This window comes from Mustela nigripes, chromosome 9 (assembly GCF_022355385.1).
Source record: "Mustela nigripes isolate SB6536 chromosome 9, MUSNIG.SB6536, whole genome shotgun sequence".
NCBI lineage: Eukaryota > Metazoa > Chordata > Mammalia > Carnivora > Mustelidae > Mustela > Mustela nigripes.
Window position 1 is genome coordinate 79,942,797 of NC_081565.1, and position 16,379 is coordinate 79,959,175.

The following is a 16,379-nucleotide window of genomic DNA, read 5'->3' on the forward strand; positions in this document are numbered from 1 at the left end:
TGTCTTCTGCCTTCTCACCACTTCCCTGTAGCCTCAATCAGTCAGTCACCTCCCTGCCTCTCCCCTTTCCTCCCTCCTCTCTCTCTCCGCTCCTTCCCTCTGATGACTTGCTTTCCTTTGACACGGTCTAACTTGGTCTGACTCCAGTGATGTTTCCGTGAAGCTCCTGGCATCCTCTCCCTCGCGTTTCTGCACCTCAGTTTAAGTTCTAAAGACAGAGTCTGGTTAGTCATTGGTCATCATTCAGTGAATTTGCTCCTCTTTGGGTGGTGATGGAAATGGCCCTAAACTGGGACTTTGCGGGGGAGCGGGTGGTAGTGAAGAACTTAGAGCTGTGTCTGCCTTGAAAGGCAGGCTGTCTCTCCTAGCTGTGAGCAGTGCAAAGGATGTCGAGTGTGCGTATCAGTATGTATTGTCATTGTCTCTTGGCCATGGATATGGACATTACCTATTGATGATGCCCAGGGACCCACCACCCTAGAAAGTGTGGCTTAAAGCTGTAAGCCTATCGAGCTCAGGAGGGTGTGGGCTGGCTGGATGGTTCTCCTGGTCATGGGTGGGCTCAGTCATGTGCTAGGGACTCCTCTGGCTGTCAACTGATCCAGACCAGCCTGAGCTCCAGCAGCAGAAGCGCCTGGAATCAGAGGTGCATGTGTGTCTCCTCCAGCAGACTAACTTGGGCATGTTCCTCTTGGTTATGACTGGGGTGGAAGAGTGGAAACAGAAGCATTCAAGGGTTTTGTCTGGGTTCTCTGGGGATCCCATTTGCTAACATCCCATTGGCCAAAGAGACTCACGTGGCCAAACTCAGAATCAAGGAGCAAAAAAATAGTTTCTACTTCTTTGGTGAGAAAAACTATCAGATCACATGGCAAAGGAGCTTCGCTCTGGGGGGAGGAGAGAAACTGGAGCCACTCGTGCAGTCAATCCAGTGTGTCATGGAAACAAACTCACGGACCCGTGCCACAGGCTACCTCCTGCCCCAGCAAGACTTGCCCAGAATCTTTCTGATACTAATTCCTGATCCAAAGAATGAATACCAAGGTTGGAATTTTGAAGCCTCTCAAATAACATCAAAAAAAAAAAAAAAAAACAATAATTTTGTCACCATGTGAACTACATGTATTGAATAGCAAGACTGGAGAACTAAGGCAACAGAGGAAAGTGACTTTCTTCCCCATAATGCATGCCCCACCCACACCCACGACTCACACATGACCCACCTTGGCTTGTAACATCCTGCTTTCTCATTCACCAGATGAAAAAAAATGAGGCGTATTCAGTTTAATAGTGCTTTTTAAGTGGCTTAAGGCTGAACATGTGTGCAAATAGCAAGTAGACCAGAAGCCGGAAGAGTCCAAGACTTTGTCACTGGTGCCCCCTGCAGCGGGGCATGTCAGGCAGTGGGGGCTAATTATTTGATTGGTTTTGGGCTCAAGGTGGAAAGTGTAAGGCTTCTACAAGTGACCTACAGGGATAGACCTACAGGGATAGATTAGCTCCAGGGATATACCATCCAGTCTGAGAGTTATTCTGGTCTTTTACTCCTTGCCACAGAAACACAGAGTCACAGAATAACAGGGCTAGATGGGCTTGGAAATCATCTAGTCCAGCATTTCTCAATCGTTAGTCATATAAACCATTCATTGTTTTGTAGAAATGTGCTCTAGCCTTTGATGGTTTTAGAGAAATTGGCTTCTTTTTCAAAGCTAAATTATTTTTTAAAATGTATCATCATGGCCCTAAGTTGAAAAATCAGTGTGATTTTATAGAAATAGAAGATAACCATAAAACAGAGCGACCATCACCTTGTTATGAAATTCTGTCCAGTCGTTTGAGCCTTCAGCCTGCCCAATTTTCACTAATAAGGGAGTTCAGCAAAAATGAAGCATGTCTTAAAGGAGTATTATCCTCAACTGGCGTATTCTTTCTGATGGAGTCAGGGAGATCAAAAGGGACTTGAAACGGTCATCAGTTTCTCACTGTCTGATTCAGTGTTATTCAGTGCCCTGCCCCTGTATTCTGAAATCATCTTGGACTTCCCATGCTGTAGGGAATAGCATTCCCGACATTCACATGTGGAGAAACTGAGCATTCCCATCCATTCACATATGGAGAAACTGAGGCCTCTTCTCTCTCCTTCCTGACAGTTACCTTTGTGCCACGTCACTACCGCTTTGCCTCTTACCTAGCAGTTTGGCTGGGGGAAGGGAAAAGAAAAGAAACACGGAAGAAGGCAGAGGCAGAGCTGACGATGGTGCTTTTGACTCTACAAAGTCGGAGCTTCCCTGGTTTTCAATTACACCTGCTCTTCCTCTCCTCTGTTACTGGAAGACATAGATGGTAGCCCTACCCAAAAGCTGAAAGAAATAGAAAGTTGCCCCCCACTTCCATAAGGAAAACTCCTGTCTGGCTCCACCACCACCCAAGACATTTAGATCAGGAACCTTCTAGAAGGATGTAGCCATACGAAGGGAAGCATCTCCAGTTGTCTTGCCAAAAAAAGCATTGTGTGAGAAAAGAGCAGAGCCATCTAAATCTAATTCACCCTTGGAGTAGGCCGTAGAAGCTGTGCTAATGGAATTCTAAATCCTTTGGCAAACTGTATGGATTTTCAAAAGGAGGTGGAGAAATCCTTTTTGTCCTGTTATCTTCTCAGGATGGATTTTTAGTTGAAAATCCTTCCTTAAAAAAAAAGATAGGATAAATGTAGTCATACACTTAACTAAGCTCTTTATTCCATTGACTGTGATCTGGAATAAGCTTTTGAGACGTTTCTTCAGACAGGAGGGGAAGGACAATCTTGGAGAAATACGCTTCTTCGTCATATTTTTAAGGATGACTCTGATTATATCAAACACTGCCTAGTGTTTCATTTTAATTTTCTGTTACTCTTTGGGGAGAAGGTACTGTGTGAATTTTTTAAAAAGTTTCTTTTCCAAATATATTATAGGATGGAATTGAAAGGGTATGCATCTTAATCTTTGCGACGTGGGTGCCTACATCTGATACCCATAGTGTGAATGAGATTTCTTTCTTCACTCTCTGACTTTGTTACCTCATCGGAATGGCTCAGGCCATTATTCATGTTGATGGAAATGAGAAAAATTCAGATGCCTATGGACTTGTGTCTGCATTTGTTCATAACAGAAAGGCCCCCCCTCAGCCCTGTGTAGGCCCCTTCTTCAGAGACACAGTGGGAACTGTAATCAAGAAGGCTTGCACGGACTTTCTGACTGAGATCTGGACAGGGAACCTCAAGCTTTCTGAGCCTCAGGTCTTCATCTGTAAAATGGGGATAAGGATATCTATTGTGTCAAAATGTTGTCACAATTAAAATAAGGTGGTATAACTAAAGCTCATAGCACAGGGCCTGACATTTAAGCATGCACTAGGTGGTCGCTACTATTATTATGTATTACTACATTGGAAAGGCCACTTGAGATAAATCAGAATACTTACCAGCTCTGGGGTCAGAGGGAAGCCAGGACTCACTTCTTCGTTCATCACTGTTATCTCCAGTCCCAGTTCCGCTAGCACATAGCAAGCTCTCGGTTTGTTTTTGTTTTGTTTTGTTTGATGAATGATTGAATGGTTCTGGCATTACCCCTCATTAGCTGTGCGATCTTGGGTAAGGCATGTCACCCCTCGTGAAGTGCCCAGAGCAGAGGCTGGCACGTGCTATGCTCTCGCCATGGGTGTCCTCCCGTCTCTACTGTCCTTCCCTTTTGAGGATCCCAGATAAAGAACTGGGATCAGCATTTCCTGGGGAAGATGGCAAGGGAGACTTCATTCAAGGGGGTGGAGAGCTACTACGATGGTGGTTTGCGATAGGAGAGAGAGACTGGGCCCAACTCTGAATGCAGCCAGGGAAACCAGAAATCGGTGGGTAGGTCAGTAGCTGGAAAATCAGGAAGAGGAAATACCAGGGTAGGGGGTTCCTGCCCTACAGGCCGAACCGGCTTCTTGGCGAGGGCTGGCCAAGGTGGTCAAGACACAGGCTGGGGGATGGTGGAGGATGAGAAAATGGAGCAGATATCGGTGGTGATGAGTTATTAAGGGTGGGAATTCTGGCCAAAGTGGCTTAGCAGGATTCTTGCTGAAAATGACAATGAAGAGACAAAAGTCCAGGCCTAGCTGAAAAAGAGCCCAGAAGAACCTGAGCAGAGCTTAGCCAGGCAGAGAGTCTCTGTCAATACCTCCCCCAGTCCTGGCTGGAAAGGAGCGGAAAATGAGCTGGGATGGGTTCCAGAAAGCTCCAGAAAGCTACGTGAACGTTGAAAACTGAACAGGGTGCACCCAAGGTGGAGCATGGGAGTGGGAGCGAGGTTTCGGAGGGGCCTTCTGGAAGCAAAAGCAGCATCGCTGAAAATCAGGAAGTAAGAGAGAGCGTGACATTTCTAGGAACCACAAGAGACTCAGTCCAGTTTGTATGCTGCGGAGGGGTAGGAAGTGGCTAGAGGTGGCACAGGACCAGATACCCTCAGAGTTTGGACTTTGTCCTGAAGCACGGGGGGGGGGGGGCTCCATCACTGGGCCTTCCAAAGGAGTCATCAGCTCCTTCCAGAGGACCCTCTTGGGTGGTTTTAGTGCCCCACATACCAGTAACAATGATGCTGAAACACACCTGACCCTGATACACAATGGCCTGATCCAAACGAAGCATCTTTTCTGTCTTAGTGTCCTGACATTAAAAACCCCTTTTGGGCTAAGAACATGCATTTTGGGGCTTGAGAAAATGTCAGAAATCACATACACTTACCATCCTAAGTCTAGCTCAGGGGACTCTCCTTAGAGGCACCTGGGAAGTTTTAAAGGGAAGAAATACGCTTTCCCCCGCCACCCTCAGAGATTCTGGTTCAATTGTCTGGGGGTGGAATGGGGCATCTGCGTATTTTAAAGCTCCCCAGCACAGCCAGGGTTGAGAACCACAATGGCACACCCCACGTAGCCACGTTAGCTCTTGAGAAGGGAATGGACCCCCCTTGCCAGATACTCCAGCCGAGACTCTGGACCAGCATTGCACACCTTCCCGGCAGACCTTCAAAAGCTGCCTGTAGCAAGTGCTGAGACCACTGCAGGCCCCTCCTGCTTCCTACAGGCAGGCCACCTTCTAAGCCAGTAGGAGGCAGCTGGAGAAGGAGAGGGACCTCACGTCTCCCTGCTCACCCCGGGCACCGTCTCACTCCCCAGCCATGTTCTCCTTGCAGCGCTAAAAAGCTCTGTGAAGGATTTGCTTTTCCCCTGAATTTACCTGGAAACTCGAAGCAGGCCTCATTAGCACATTACTCACATTCCCCCAGTCCCACACATCACCTTCCTCCTCGCCCCCACCTCCAGAACTTTCTCTCTCTCTTTTTTTTTTTTCCCACTTGCCCACTTATTCAGTGCAGTTGGGTTCTGTGCCCTGGGCCCTTGAAAAGCGCATTTTCAGAATGGAAATGCCACCAGAAGAAAGCAGGTACCTAAGGGCTCCAGGGTCCCAGCTCATCACCTCTCATTGGCCTCCCAGCGAAATCCCATCCATCAGGGGCGCCGAGCAGCAAGCCCTCCGCAGACTTCCCAAGGCGCTGCCCTGCTTTACGCCTTCTACGCTGAGGCCGCAGATCCTTAGCTTGGTGCCCTGGGTTGTTTCCCACAGCAGTTAGCTGTGCCCTGTGTTAATTCCAATCAATAACCCGCTGCCACTGCTCTTACACCTGGCTGGACGCTGCAGCCTCCACGGCACATTTTGGAAGTAACTTGCTGGGGCCGTGAGACTCTGCACCCCCCGCCCCTCCCCAGGAAAGCCCTTGACAGGCTTCCTCCTGACAGCCAGTATCCTTCGCTGGGGGTCGGGGGCAAGGGACAGGGTGAGCAAGCGGGCGTCTCAACACTTCTTTCATGTCCGGTGACACCTCGGGAGCCGAACCAGCTCTGCTCTGGGATCCATCCCTTGGGATATCCACAAAGCTTTCATTTTTCTATTTTGGCTTTTTTAGAATTCTTTTTTTTTTTCCTTTTTGTTTGAGATGGTCCTCTTTTTCTTCCATCTAAAAAAACCCTCTCTCCTTTAAATCAGTCCTTTTTTCTTTTTCTTTCTTTTTTTTTTAATCACAGAACCACAGATTCTCATTTCTTGCCTCTGTTGCTTCCTTCAGCTCCCTGTGGACAGAATGAGACCCGAGAGGATGGCAAAATAATTCAGTTGCCTCCCTGCAAGACGGGAGCCTGGATTGTGCCGGCCATCATGGCCTGCTACCTTTTAGTGGCAAACATCCTGCTGGTCAACCTGCTCATCGCTGTCTTCAAGTAAGTGGATCCTTCCTCGGAGGTCTTGGGACGGAGTGGGAGGCCAGGGGAGGGTAGGCTCTGGTGCCTGAGAAAGGAGTGGCATCTCTCACTTGATTCTCTCTCATCTCTATTTCAGCAATACATTCTTTGAGGTAAAATCCATATCCAACCAAGTGTGGAAGTTTCAGAGGTATCAGCTTATCATGACTTTCCACGAAAGGCCGGTTCTGCCCCCACCTCTGATCATCTTTAGCCACATGACCATGATCTTCCAGCATCTGTGCTGCCGATGGCGAAAACACGAGAGCGACCCAGACGAGAGGGACTACGGCTTGAGTAAGCTTCGGGTGACGGCCCTGGGCCACCACAAAGCAGGGATTCCTACCATCTCCTGCAGACAGCCATGTAGGACCCCATGCCCACCTGGTTATGCCTGTAGGACTTCATGAGGAAACCAGCCCTGCTCTCTATTAGTCAAAGGAAAAACAGAAACACTCCACGATCCACCTTCTACCCAGTGTTTCTAAAAGGAGGTTCTATTGGCATTGGGATGGAATAATTCTTCATGGCGTGGGATTGTCCCACACATCACAGAAGATTTAGCACGCCCAGCCTCCACACATTGAATACCAATAGCTCCTGCAGGTCCCTAAATGCCCCTCAGTACCCCACGCACACTTAGGAACCACTGGGAGTCCAGCCTCATACAGGCAAGCTCCTGTGGTTTCTCCAAGTGTGTTAAATAGAGCACCTGCATTAAATCTACTGGGCCATAGCCTCTGGGTTTGGAGCTCAGGGGGGTACCTCTTGGTGATCACTAGTGCGCCAAAGCTGAAACCAAAGCCACTTCCTCAATGGCTTCTCTAAGTCTGAAGCTTTTAACAACTTCCCTGACAAAACAATGCCCAGCTTCTTTCTAGACATTAAAACTAGTGAGTCAAAGAGGGCCTGGAATTCCAGAAGTTACTGTTTCCACTAGAAACACAAATCTAGGCAAATAGAAAGCTTAGTGGGAAAGGGGTTCACATTTCCACTGGGCTCTTTCTATGGCTGCATCAGTTATGAATTACTCTCCCTGATAGTTACAGAAAACCGGACTAACAACAACACAAATCAATAAAGTTGTATTTTTCTCGTGTAACCAAAAGCGAAGGGGTAGGAGTCCAGAGCTCAGTAGTGGCTCCCTGAAGTCAAAGACCCTGCATTCCCTTTTAGGCTCCGCTCTTCCTTCTTGCACTGTCTTATCTCGTGGGAGCAAAATAGCTGCTGTCTTCCCAGTCATCACATTCGTGTTCCAGACAGGAAGAAGGGGAAGGTGCGAAAATGTGGAGAGAAGCAGCTCCCTCTGAAGAGTTTATCAGGAAGGCAGAACCTCTTCCCAGCACACCACCCCTCCCTGCAGCACACTTCTTTCTCTGGAGCCAAACTGGGTCTTGTGGTTGCTGCCAACCTCAGAGGAGGCTGAGATGTGTGGATGTGGCTTTCCAGCCTCAGCTGTGGGCGTCTGCCACACTCCACAAACCAGAAACTGAGCTTTTGAGTAACCTGCTTTTTCTTTGACTTAGCTCCTTTCTCAGCCTTGCAGTGTGTATGATGCGAACCCGTCCCTGCAGTAAACCAGGCACACTCAGAACTCCAGGGCTCCAGAGTGAGCCTAACGCACAGAAGGAGCACAGGGACGGAGGTCACCCGACTGGGCTGGGAGTTAGCCTGACACTTAGTAAAGAATGTCAACCCCTTTTCTGAACGTTGATTAAGTGAGGAAAGTCATTAGGCTCATGGATCAGACGCCATTGCTTGTCCTTCCTGTCTTACATCGCTCACTTTTTTTCCACAGAATTGTTCATAACTGATGATGAGCTCAAGAAAGTACACGATTTCGAAGAGCAGTGCATAGAGGAATATTTCAGAGAAAAGGATGATCGATTCAACTCATCCAATGATGAGAGGATACGGGTGACTTCGGAAAGGTACGTTCCATGGGCACACGCCCCTCCCAAGGATGTTTTGTGTCATGGCGTGCCTTACCAGCTGTGTTTGTTTGCAGCCCCCCAAAACAAAGATTCCCCTTGTGCTTATTTTTATTGTCCAAGCTTATGAGAGAATGGAACATTGTCTGAAGCATCTATCGACCAAAATCCCATACTTAGAGATCCTGGACTTCTCCAGGAGGCAATAGCACCCACTCTCCTGGACACTAGGTTGTTGAGTCTAAGACAGGTTTGCTGGCTCAGACCAGAAATTGGAACATTCCCGCCCAGACACCAACCAAGAGAGACCCAGCCCAAGGAGAGACCTTGGTCTCTCCTTGGGCTGGGTCTCCAGCAGGTTGGCGTTTCATGTAGATCTCCAGACATCTTTTCAGGAGGAGAACAGTCCTCGTACCTGGTTCATATGGATATTCAGTGCCTCCTCTGAATCAGCAGCAGCCAGAGCGTTCTGAATTAGGTACAATAATAGATGAGGGGTTTTTTTACGAATTATTTTGTTTTATTCTTTTTATGGAACCATATGAAAACAAATGAAGAGAAGCAGATTCTTCTAGCCAGTGGTGATATACTTGCAGATCTCACTGGTCCAATAGTTTTGTGGACCAGTAACACTACAAGAAAAAAAACAATCCCAAAATATAAAGAAAGAGTCCTGGAAGTGTAATTAATCTAGCTTAATGCAAAGGGATTTACATTTTCTGATTTTTCTCATTTTGCCGTAGACTAATAAACACTTCATTCTGGGCTGGCATGTTCAAAACCCATCATTTGGGAACCATTCTGGTAAAGAATGTGCAGACTTACAAAGCTTGGTGTAACTTTCAATTGTAAGCATTTGAGACATGAAGATGGTACTATTATAAATAGTGGGGAAAGGCTTTATATTGATGACTTTAGTTGATATGATTTAGACTTCTAAGATATGAATCAGTGACCTCAAGTTTTCAGGAAATGACATTTTATCTGCTCACCCACTTTGTACACTCTCTAGTGGCTCTGTAGAAATTACACAAGCTGCATTCTCTGTCCCTGGCTCTTCATTTCTTTGAAGAATGCAGTCTAGATAAGCAGGTATATACACACATGCCAGTGAGTGATTGTATCCATTGGTACTCCGCCAATATTAACAAAGTTTAAAGCTGCGCACAAATTTTATGCACATCTGTATTGCACAACAGAGCATTCTAGGACGATATGATGTGAAGCAATTTTCTGGCAAACAGAGGAAGGAGCTGTAAATCTAAAAATCTCTCATTCTAAGGCCTTGAAAAAGCTATTTATTAATGGACATATAGCCATGTGGTTTCCAGAAAACTATGCCACGCGGACACATTGCCTGTTGCTCAAACATTTCCAAAGCATATGTGCACGAGACTTTGAAATGTTTTTTGATCTCAAAAAGCTACAGACCTGGGATCAAAGAAAGGTAGGGGGAAGGAGTGTTGAGATGCAAGGAAGCCTTCACCTCTCTGGGGAACTAGAATGAGAGGTATGGGCACCAGCGCCTGGGAACATGTTGTGACCATGCCACCAGTTCCTTGGAACTGGATAGAAACAGGAAGGAACTATATATAACACCTTGCCTGAGCCTCTCATGCCCACCTGTAAGCACTTGCAGGAGACTCCTTCCCCAAGACCGTCTTCTTCTGGGTGTGGTTACAGAGCTCTGCCCTCAAGGACGATGACCAAGGTGAGCAATTTCCAGAAATTCAGGACAGATCACAGGCACCCCTTCCTGTGTCTTAGGCATTAAGTAGCTTTCTGGAGGAGTGGAGGCCTGGAAGGCCAGGACAAGCTCACGACCAAGCTCAGGTGCCAGAGAGGTGCATCTAAGTCCAGGTCTCATCCTGCTTCTGTTGCTTCTGTCTGTGTTTGTTTGGGGTTTGATTTTTGTCGGTGGTGGTAGTGGTGGTATTGGTTTGTTTCGCATTTGCAAGTGTACCAAAAAATCGTTAAAAACTAGAATTGCAGGGGCGCCTGGGTGGCTCAGTGGGTTAAGCCGCTGCCTTCGGCTCAGGTCATGATCTCAGGGTTCTGGGATCGAGTCCCGCATCGGGCTCTCTGCTCAGCAGGGAGCCTGCTTCCTCCTCTCTCTCTCTCTCTGCCTACTTGTGATCTCTCTCTGTCAAATAAATAAATAAAATCTTTAAAAAAAAAAAAACAACAACTAGAATTGCACTCTGCACAACAAACGCCACAAGGTGCATGAGGGAACAAAGATCAACCAAGGAAGCAGAGGACCCGTATTCCCCACCTCACGCGCGCTCTAGGACACTTTCTGAGTGGATTGGCAGGTGAAATCACATGTCCCATTTGCTTTCAACAGATAGACAACATACAATAGATAATAAATGATAGATAATACACATATATATAATACACACACATGTGGATAGTTAATGTTTAATTTACGTAATTAACTGTACACATATGAATAAGATATTATATAATTCTCTCTTCATGTTAAACAGCCCCAATACAGGAATTTGAGATCAGAAAAATTAAGAGCTGGCTCTGCTCTGCTAAAAGACTTGGGAAAAGGATTTCTTTACATAGCGAGCCCCACATTCTTCTCTGTGCCACCGCCTGTAAAATATAACTTATTTATATAAGTTTTACTTGCATAAATCTTTATAGAAATACAAAGATACTTCCATAATTGTCAACTTAAATGCATCATTCCTAAGTCATATTTTTGCACCCAAATGTTATATAAAGAGTGCAATACAGTATTTGAGAGATCACTAACACCTCTTAGGAATTGATTCTGAAAAATCCTTCTTTTCTCCATTACATTCATTTTATCTCATTGTTGACTTGATAAGTATACCTGCTATGCCTTCACCATAATTCCCCAGATGCCCACCAGCACAGATCAGGTGAACCAAGACAGAACCAAGACATTGGTATGACTCTAAAAATACCTTCCACTGACAGTATTGGCCCCTGTTCCACCCCCTCTCCTTTTGTTAATAACCAGCCAGATATCCACATTTCTCCCCTCAGCCCAGTGTGTCAGCCTCCCTGCTAAAATCACTAGGTACTCCATCACAAACATTATGCATCTGTGTTACTGTATTGGTCTAAATTATCAAGACAAGATGACTGCTGTGCCCATAAAGTCTCCTGTTAAAGAACTCTACCTTTTTAAAGTACTCAAAAAGTACCATCTGCTTAACTATATACTACTGAGCTATTCTGTAATGCTGCCTAGAATTTATGTCAAATTCATATAATTCCTATAATTCAGGAACTTTTCATATCAGAAAAACCTTTTCCTATCTCCAGTCTCCTGGCATTTCTTTTTAATTTCCCACTGGTTATTAAGGATTGCTTCCATTTTCTAGTGATCGCAGCGGCAAGTTCTTAACTCCCTTAAAGCAGGGTTTGCAAACTGGTGGCTCTTGGGCAACATCTGCCCACAGAGGGCTATTGGGTTAGGCTTGCAGTGATGGTTGAAATCTGTTCTGAGTGCCTCCGGCCTGGGCATCCCCTCTGCTGCCACAGCATCCCTGCTCTGTCCTCACCTGCTTCCCGACTTCACCTGCTCACTTGATCTGCCCTCCCCGTGGGCATTTAACTCTCAGACCCACAGCTGAGAGCTTCCAGATCACCCTCCCCATCACCCCACCTGTCCAGTTCCACTTGTCAGAAGAAGTTGCAGTTTGATTTTTCTTCTCTCCAGTAACAATTTAAGCGAAGAAGGATATACATGGTTTCTAGCATCACTTATCGAACATCATCATTCCTGAGCCAAAAGGCTCTGTGCCCTTTTTGCTCTTCACCTAGATCAAAAAAAAAAAAAAAAAAGGAACAGTCATGTGACTATTAATAGTGTATTCAACTTCTAATTTTCATAACAAAGGGAGACAAGAATAACTTCAGATATATGAGACTCATAAGTAATCAAAAACCAGTGTAAGCCAAGAAAGATGAGCTTTACCCACCTCCCAACCATATCTTTTTTCCAGTGCTGATCTTTGGTAGCTCTGCTGATTGAGTTGGATTTAAACTGCGTTCCCTTTTCCTTCCCAGTATGATGAGAAAGATGACTAGCCCAAAGGGAACGGAAGGTGACCCCAAGGGAATTGAATAATTCACAAATTAGGTGTCAGTCTATGGAGAAGCCAGAGTTTGCCTTATTTGTTCTGCATCATTGCCTTTCATTTGAAAACCTGTGTGAGCATGCCCTCTCCCCCAGCAAGAGGCCCTGTGATTGGTTCATGTGATACGGGATTGTGTTTGCCCCTTATCCTGTAGCCATCCTTCTGCTAGCACTCCAGGGAGGTTGGTTTTTGTTTTTGTTTTTGTTTTTTTAATTCAGTTTAATTAATATACAGTATATTACTAGTTTCAGAGGTAGAGTTGAGTGATTCATCAGTTGCATACAACAGCCAGTGCTCATTACTTCAAGTGCCTTCCATTTTAATGTCCGTCACCCAGTTACCCTCTACCCCCCACCTCCCCTCCAGGAATCCTCAGGTTTTTCCCTAAAGTTAAGAGTCTCTTATGATTTGCCTTCCTCTCTGTTTTCATCTTATTTTGTTTGAGATCTAAAACAGGCATGGCAGGGCACCTGGGTGGCTCAGTTGATTAAGCGTCTGCCTTTAGCTCAGGTCACGATCCCAGGGCCCCAGGATCAAGTCCAAATAGGGTTCCCCGCCCAGTAGAGAGCCTGCTACTCCCTCTCCCTCTGCCTCTCCCCCTGCTTGTGTGCTCTCTTCCTCTCTCTTTATCAAGTAAATAAATAAATCTTTTTTAAAAAATAAGTGAAACAGGCATGGCCAACCAGTCCTTGTCTGTCTTTTTTTTTGGGTGGGGGGAGGTAAAGATTTATTTATTTATTTATATGACAGACAGAAATCACAAGTAGGCAGAGAGGCAGTCAGAGAGAAGAGGAAGCAGGCTCCCTGCTGAGCAGAGAGCCTGATGTGGGGCTCGATCCCAGGGCCCTGGGATCATGACCTGAGCTGAAGGCAGAGGCTTTAACCCACTGAGCCACCCAGGTGCCCCTGTCCTTCTCTTTCTTTTACTGCATTTCCTTTGACCACATTTTGAGCATATCAGGAAAGAAAATGAATTTCTAGAAAATAACAGCTCTTAAGAAATTGCACTTTGAAGCTGACATTTTCTGTGTCATTAGAATCTTCTTGTGAAGGCTCTTTTCTTCATCATATTGGCCATTAGAGGCTCGTTGTCTTCTTCCCTGTGCTTTTCAACAACCCACTGTGTGCCCTCTGGTGGGGTCCCAGCTGTCACTTTCTTGGGCACCCAGGGACAGGAGACATCACATCCTTCCAGGACCCTGTCGTGCCCCTCTTGTGCTTGCCTCCGGAGTGATGCTGGGTAAGCCCTGTGACGCCCAGAGACGTGAAAAAGGGAAAGAAGAAAAGTGTTCTTCCCACACGGCATCTTCCCTTCCATGGTGCCTCTTTTTCATCCTCACTTAGTGACTTCCTGTCTCTCTCTCCTTGAGACTTCTTATCGATTCATGAATTCTTACCATTCTTACTTCTGTTTTATCTCCTGAGTGGTTTGACCAGAGTCAGTAACTAGTGACTGCAATCGTGACCCAGAACTCTGCTTATCCCTCACACCTATTTATATTGGTGACGCACACCCATGTACAATCACTTCTCAAAAAATGTTCTGGGAGGCCTGAGTGGCTCAGTCGGTTAAGCCAAAGCCTGTGGCTCAGGTCATTGGCTCAGGTCATTGACTCAGGTCATCCCAGGGTCCTAGGATCGAGTCCCACATCTGGCTCCTTGCTCAGCAGGGAGCCTTCTCTCTCCGCCTCTGCCTGCCACTCTGCCTGTTCGTGCGTGCTCTCTCTGACAAATAAATAAATAAATAAAATCTTTAAAAATAAAAATGTTTTAAGACGAAGGGAGGCACTCTGTTTATGGAACAAACATGTAAATTTTGATTCCAGGATCTTTTCTTCTCTTCAACTCTTGTATTAAACCTCTGCAGTTATATTCACGACCTAACTGCTCATACCGTTTGGTGGTTAAACACATCCAGAAATCCAGAAGTTGGAAGAAACAGCCCCTCCTCCCAATTCTTACTTTTCCGAACCGCTCAGACCCCACAGGAGAGCGGCTGAGGAGAGATTGGCGAGGAATAGCTCCGGGATCCTGTTCGGGCTGTCTTCCCCACCACCTCCCCGTCTGCCCTTCCCTGGGGCCCTGCTCCTGTCCTTGGCTTTTGAGGTCCCCCCCCCCCCCGGCCACCTCTTCGTTTTCCCTGAAAACCCTCTTCCTCCGTGCACCGCCTGTCTGTCCTTCCTCCGTGCACCGCCTGTCTGTCCTTCCCTCTCCCTTCCCTTCTGTCTCGTTTACTATCCGGAACCAGCTCCTAACTCCTCCTTGGGCTCATGGTGCCTTAGTTCTGCCTCTCACCGGCTGCTTTTCTCTGCCCCGTTGGATCCTTGGGCGGAAGGCAGGAGGGACACAGGCAGGGAGCCCCCCGCAGAGCAGGGAGCTATGTTCCAGTGTTCAGACCCGTGCTCACACACAGTCATGCTGAAAGAGCATCTTTCGCTCTCTCCATACCAACTTTTTACATACCAGGCTCCAGGAAAGGAAGGAGAGGGAGGAAGAAAACTGTCCTGCCTGTTTTGATTCTGCCAACACTGAACAACTAAGAGATCCCAGTACCGAGAGCTTCCAAAATGGGAAGTCTCATTCTACAAAAATGGGTCTCTCCTGCTCCCGACTTTAATGAAGACGTATTTTACCCACTTACCCAAAGCTTACTGCATGGCAAAATATGAAACTGCAGTCCCTGTGAAACCAAACTGCAGAGGCTAGATGGTGACAAAGTGAATCGTGCCTCTGTACGACACACAAACTTATTATTTTAAGTAGTGTTTCTCCAGCTATGTTTATACCACAAAATCAACTGAAGCTGGGGAAGGTTGTATTTTCCTTCTGAATCAGCTGCATTAGCTGGGCGAAGAGCATTGGGTTTGCCAGATACAGAATTGCTCAATTTTCAAGTCTTTTAGGAATACACCGGGGCGTGGCGGCAGAAAGTTCCCGGACCCTGGAAGTGCTGTGTTGGGTCTGGAGCACTAGAAGGACATCTCCAGGGCAGGGCTGGTGAGGGCAGTCTGGAACCTTGAGCCGGGGGAAGGGACCCTGGAAGATAAAAGAGTGAGAGGAGGGAGTTGGGGGGGTTGGGGGGACTATTGCGGACAGAGACAGAGACAGGGCCGGGGCCAGAGGCTCACACATACCCACTCTGGCCAGAAGAGCTTTTTGGTTTTTTAAAGCCTCCAGGTCTGGGGCCCCTGGGCGGCTTTGTAGATTAAGTGTCTGCCTCTAGCTCAGGTCATGATCCCAAGGTCCTGACATGGCATCTGGCTCACCGCTCAGTGTGGGGCCTGCTTCTCCCTCTGCCCCTCCCCCTGTTTGTGTTCCCTCTCACTGTGCTTCTCTCTGTCAAATAAATAAATAAAATCTTAAAAAAAAAAAAAAAGAAAAGAACTTCAGTTCCTCTGAGAGGGAAACCACATGCCTCTAACTCCTCCTTTGGGCACTGTAACGTGTATTTTTCTCTGACGAGGGTGTCGCTACAATTTACATATTGCCCCCTCCCCCCAATCACAACAGCTGAGGGGACCCAGCCCCAATTCCCACCACTGTTCTTAAAGCACATTCTGTACTCCGCCCCCAGCATGTTTCTTTGAAGGCTCAGCAGTCATGGGGCTTACTGCGCCCACTGGGAGTATTGGAAAGGTATCTTTATCTCTAGCTTCTCCAGAAAAGTTGTGAATGGATCTCACTTAGAGTCTCCAAAAGTTCTGCCTTGCGGCATTTCACAGTGCAAGTTGGAGGTCACAGCAAAGCTTGGTTCTGGTTTCTCCTTCCCCAGTCAAGTGAAAAGTATGGCACAGCTTTATTTTAAGTATGTGGGCTCTGTCTTTGTAAATAAATGTCCAGGCAGCCTACTAGACCATTGAAATCAAGTTCATAACCACGATGGACTCGGTGAACCATTAGTGGCAGCTGGCAGCATGGAAATGGAAAAAGGAATATGAGACAGATCACGCCCTTGAGAATTATCAGTGGGGAAATGACTGTAATATAAGGCATCTGTGACCAGCTATCC

At 46.7% G+C, this 16,379-nt stretch overlaps 1 protein-coding gene across 10 annotated transcripts in view; it reads left to right on the plus strand.

Annotated features, from left to right (window-relative positions):
- The window catches only part of TRPM3 (transient receptor potential cation channel subfamily M member 3), a 487,173-nt gene that overhangs the window by 462,447 nt on the left and 8,347 nt on the right, over positions 1-16,379 (plus strand). For all 10 annotated transcript variants that reach the window (XM_059411872.1, XM_059411874.1, XM_059411873.1 and 7 more), the window contains 3 exons: positions 6,141-6,291; positions 6,410-6,609; positions 8,111-8,243. In XM_059411872.1, the coding sequence (XP_059267855.1) occupies positions 6,141-6,291; positions 6,410-6,609; positions 8,111-8,243 (484 nt within the window). The remainder of the gene's footprint in view (positions 1-6,140; positions 6,292-6,409; positions 6,610-8,110; positions 8,244-16,379) is intronic.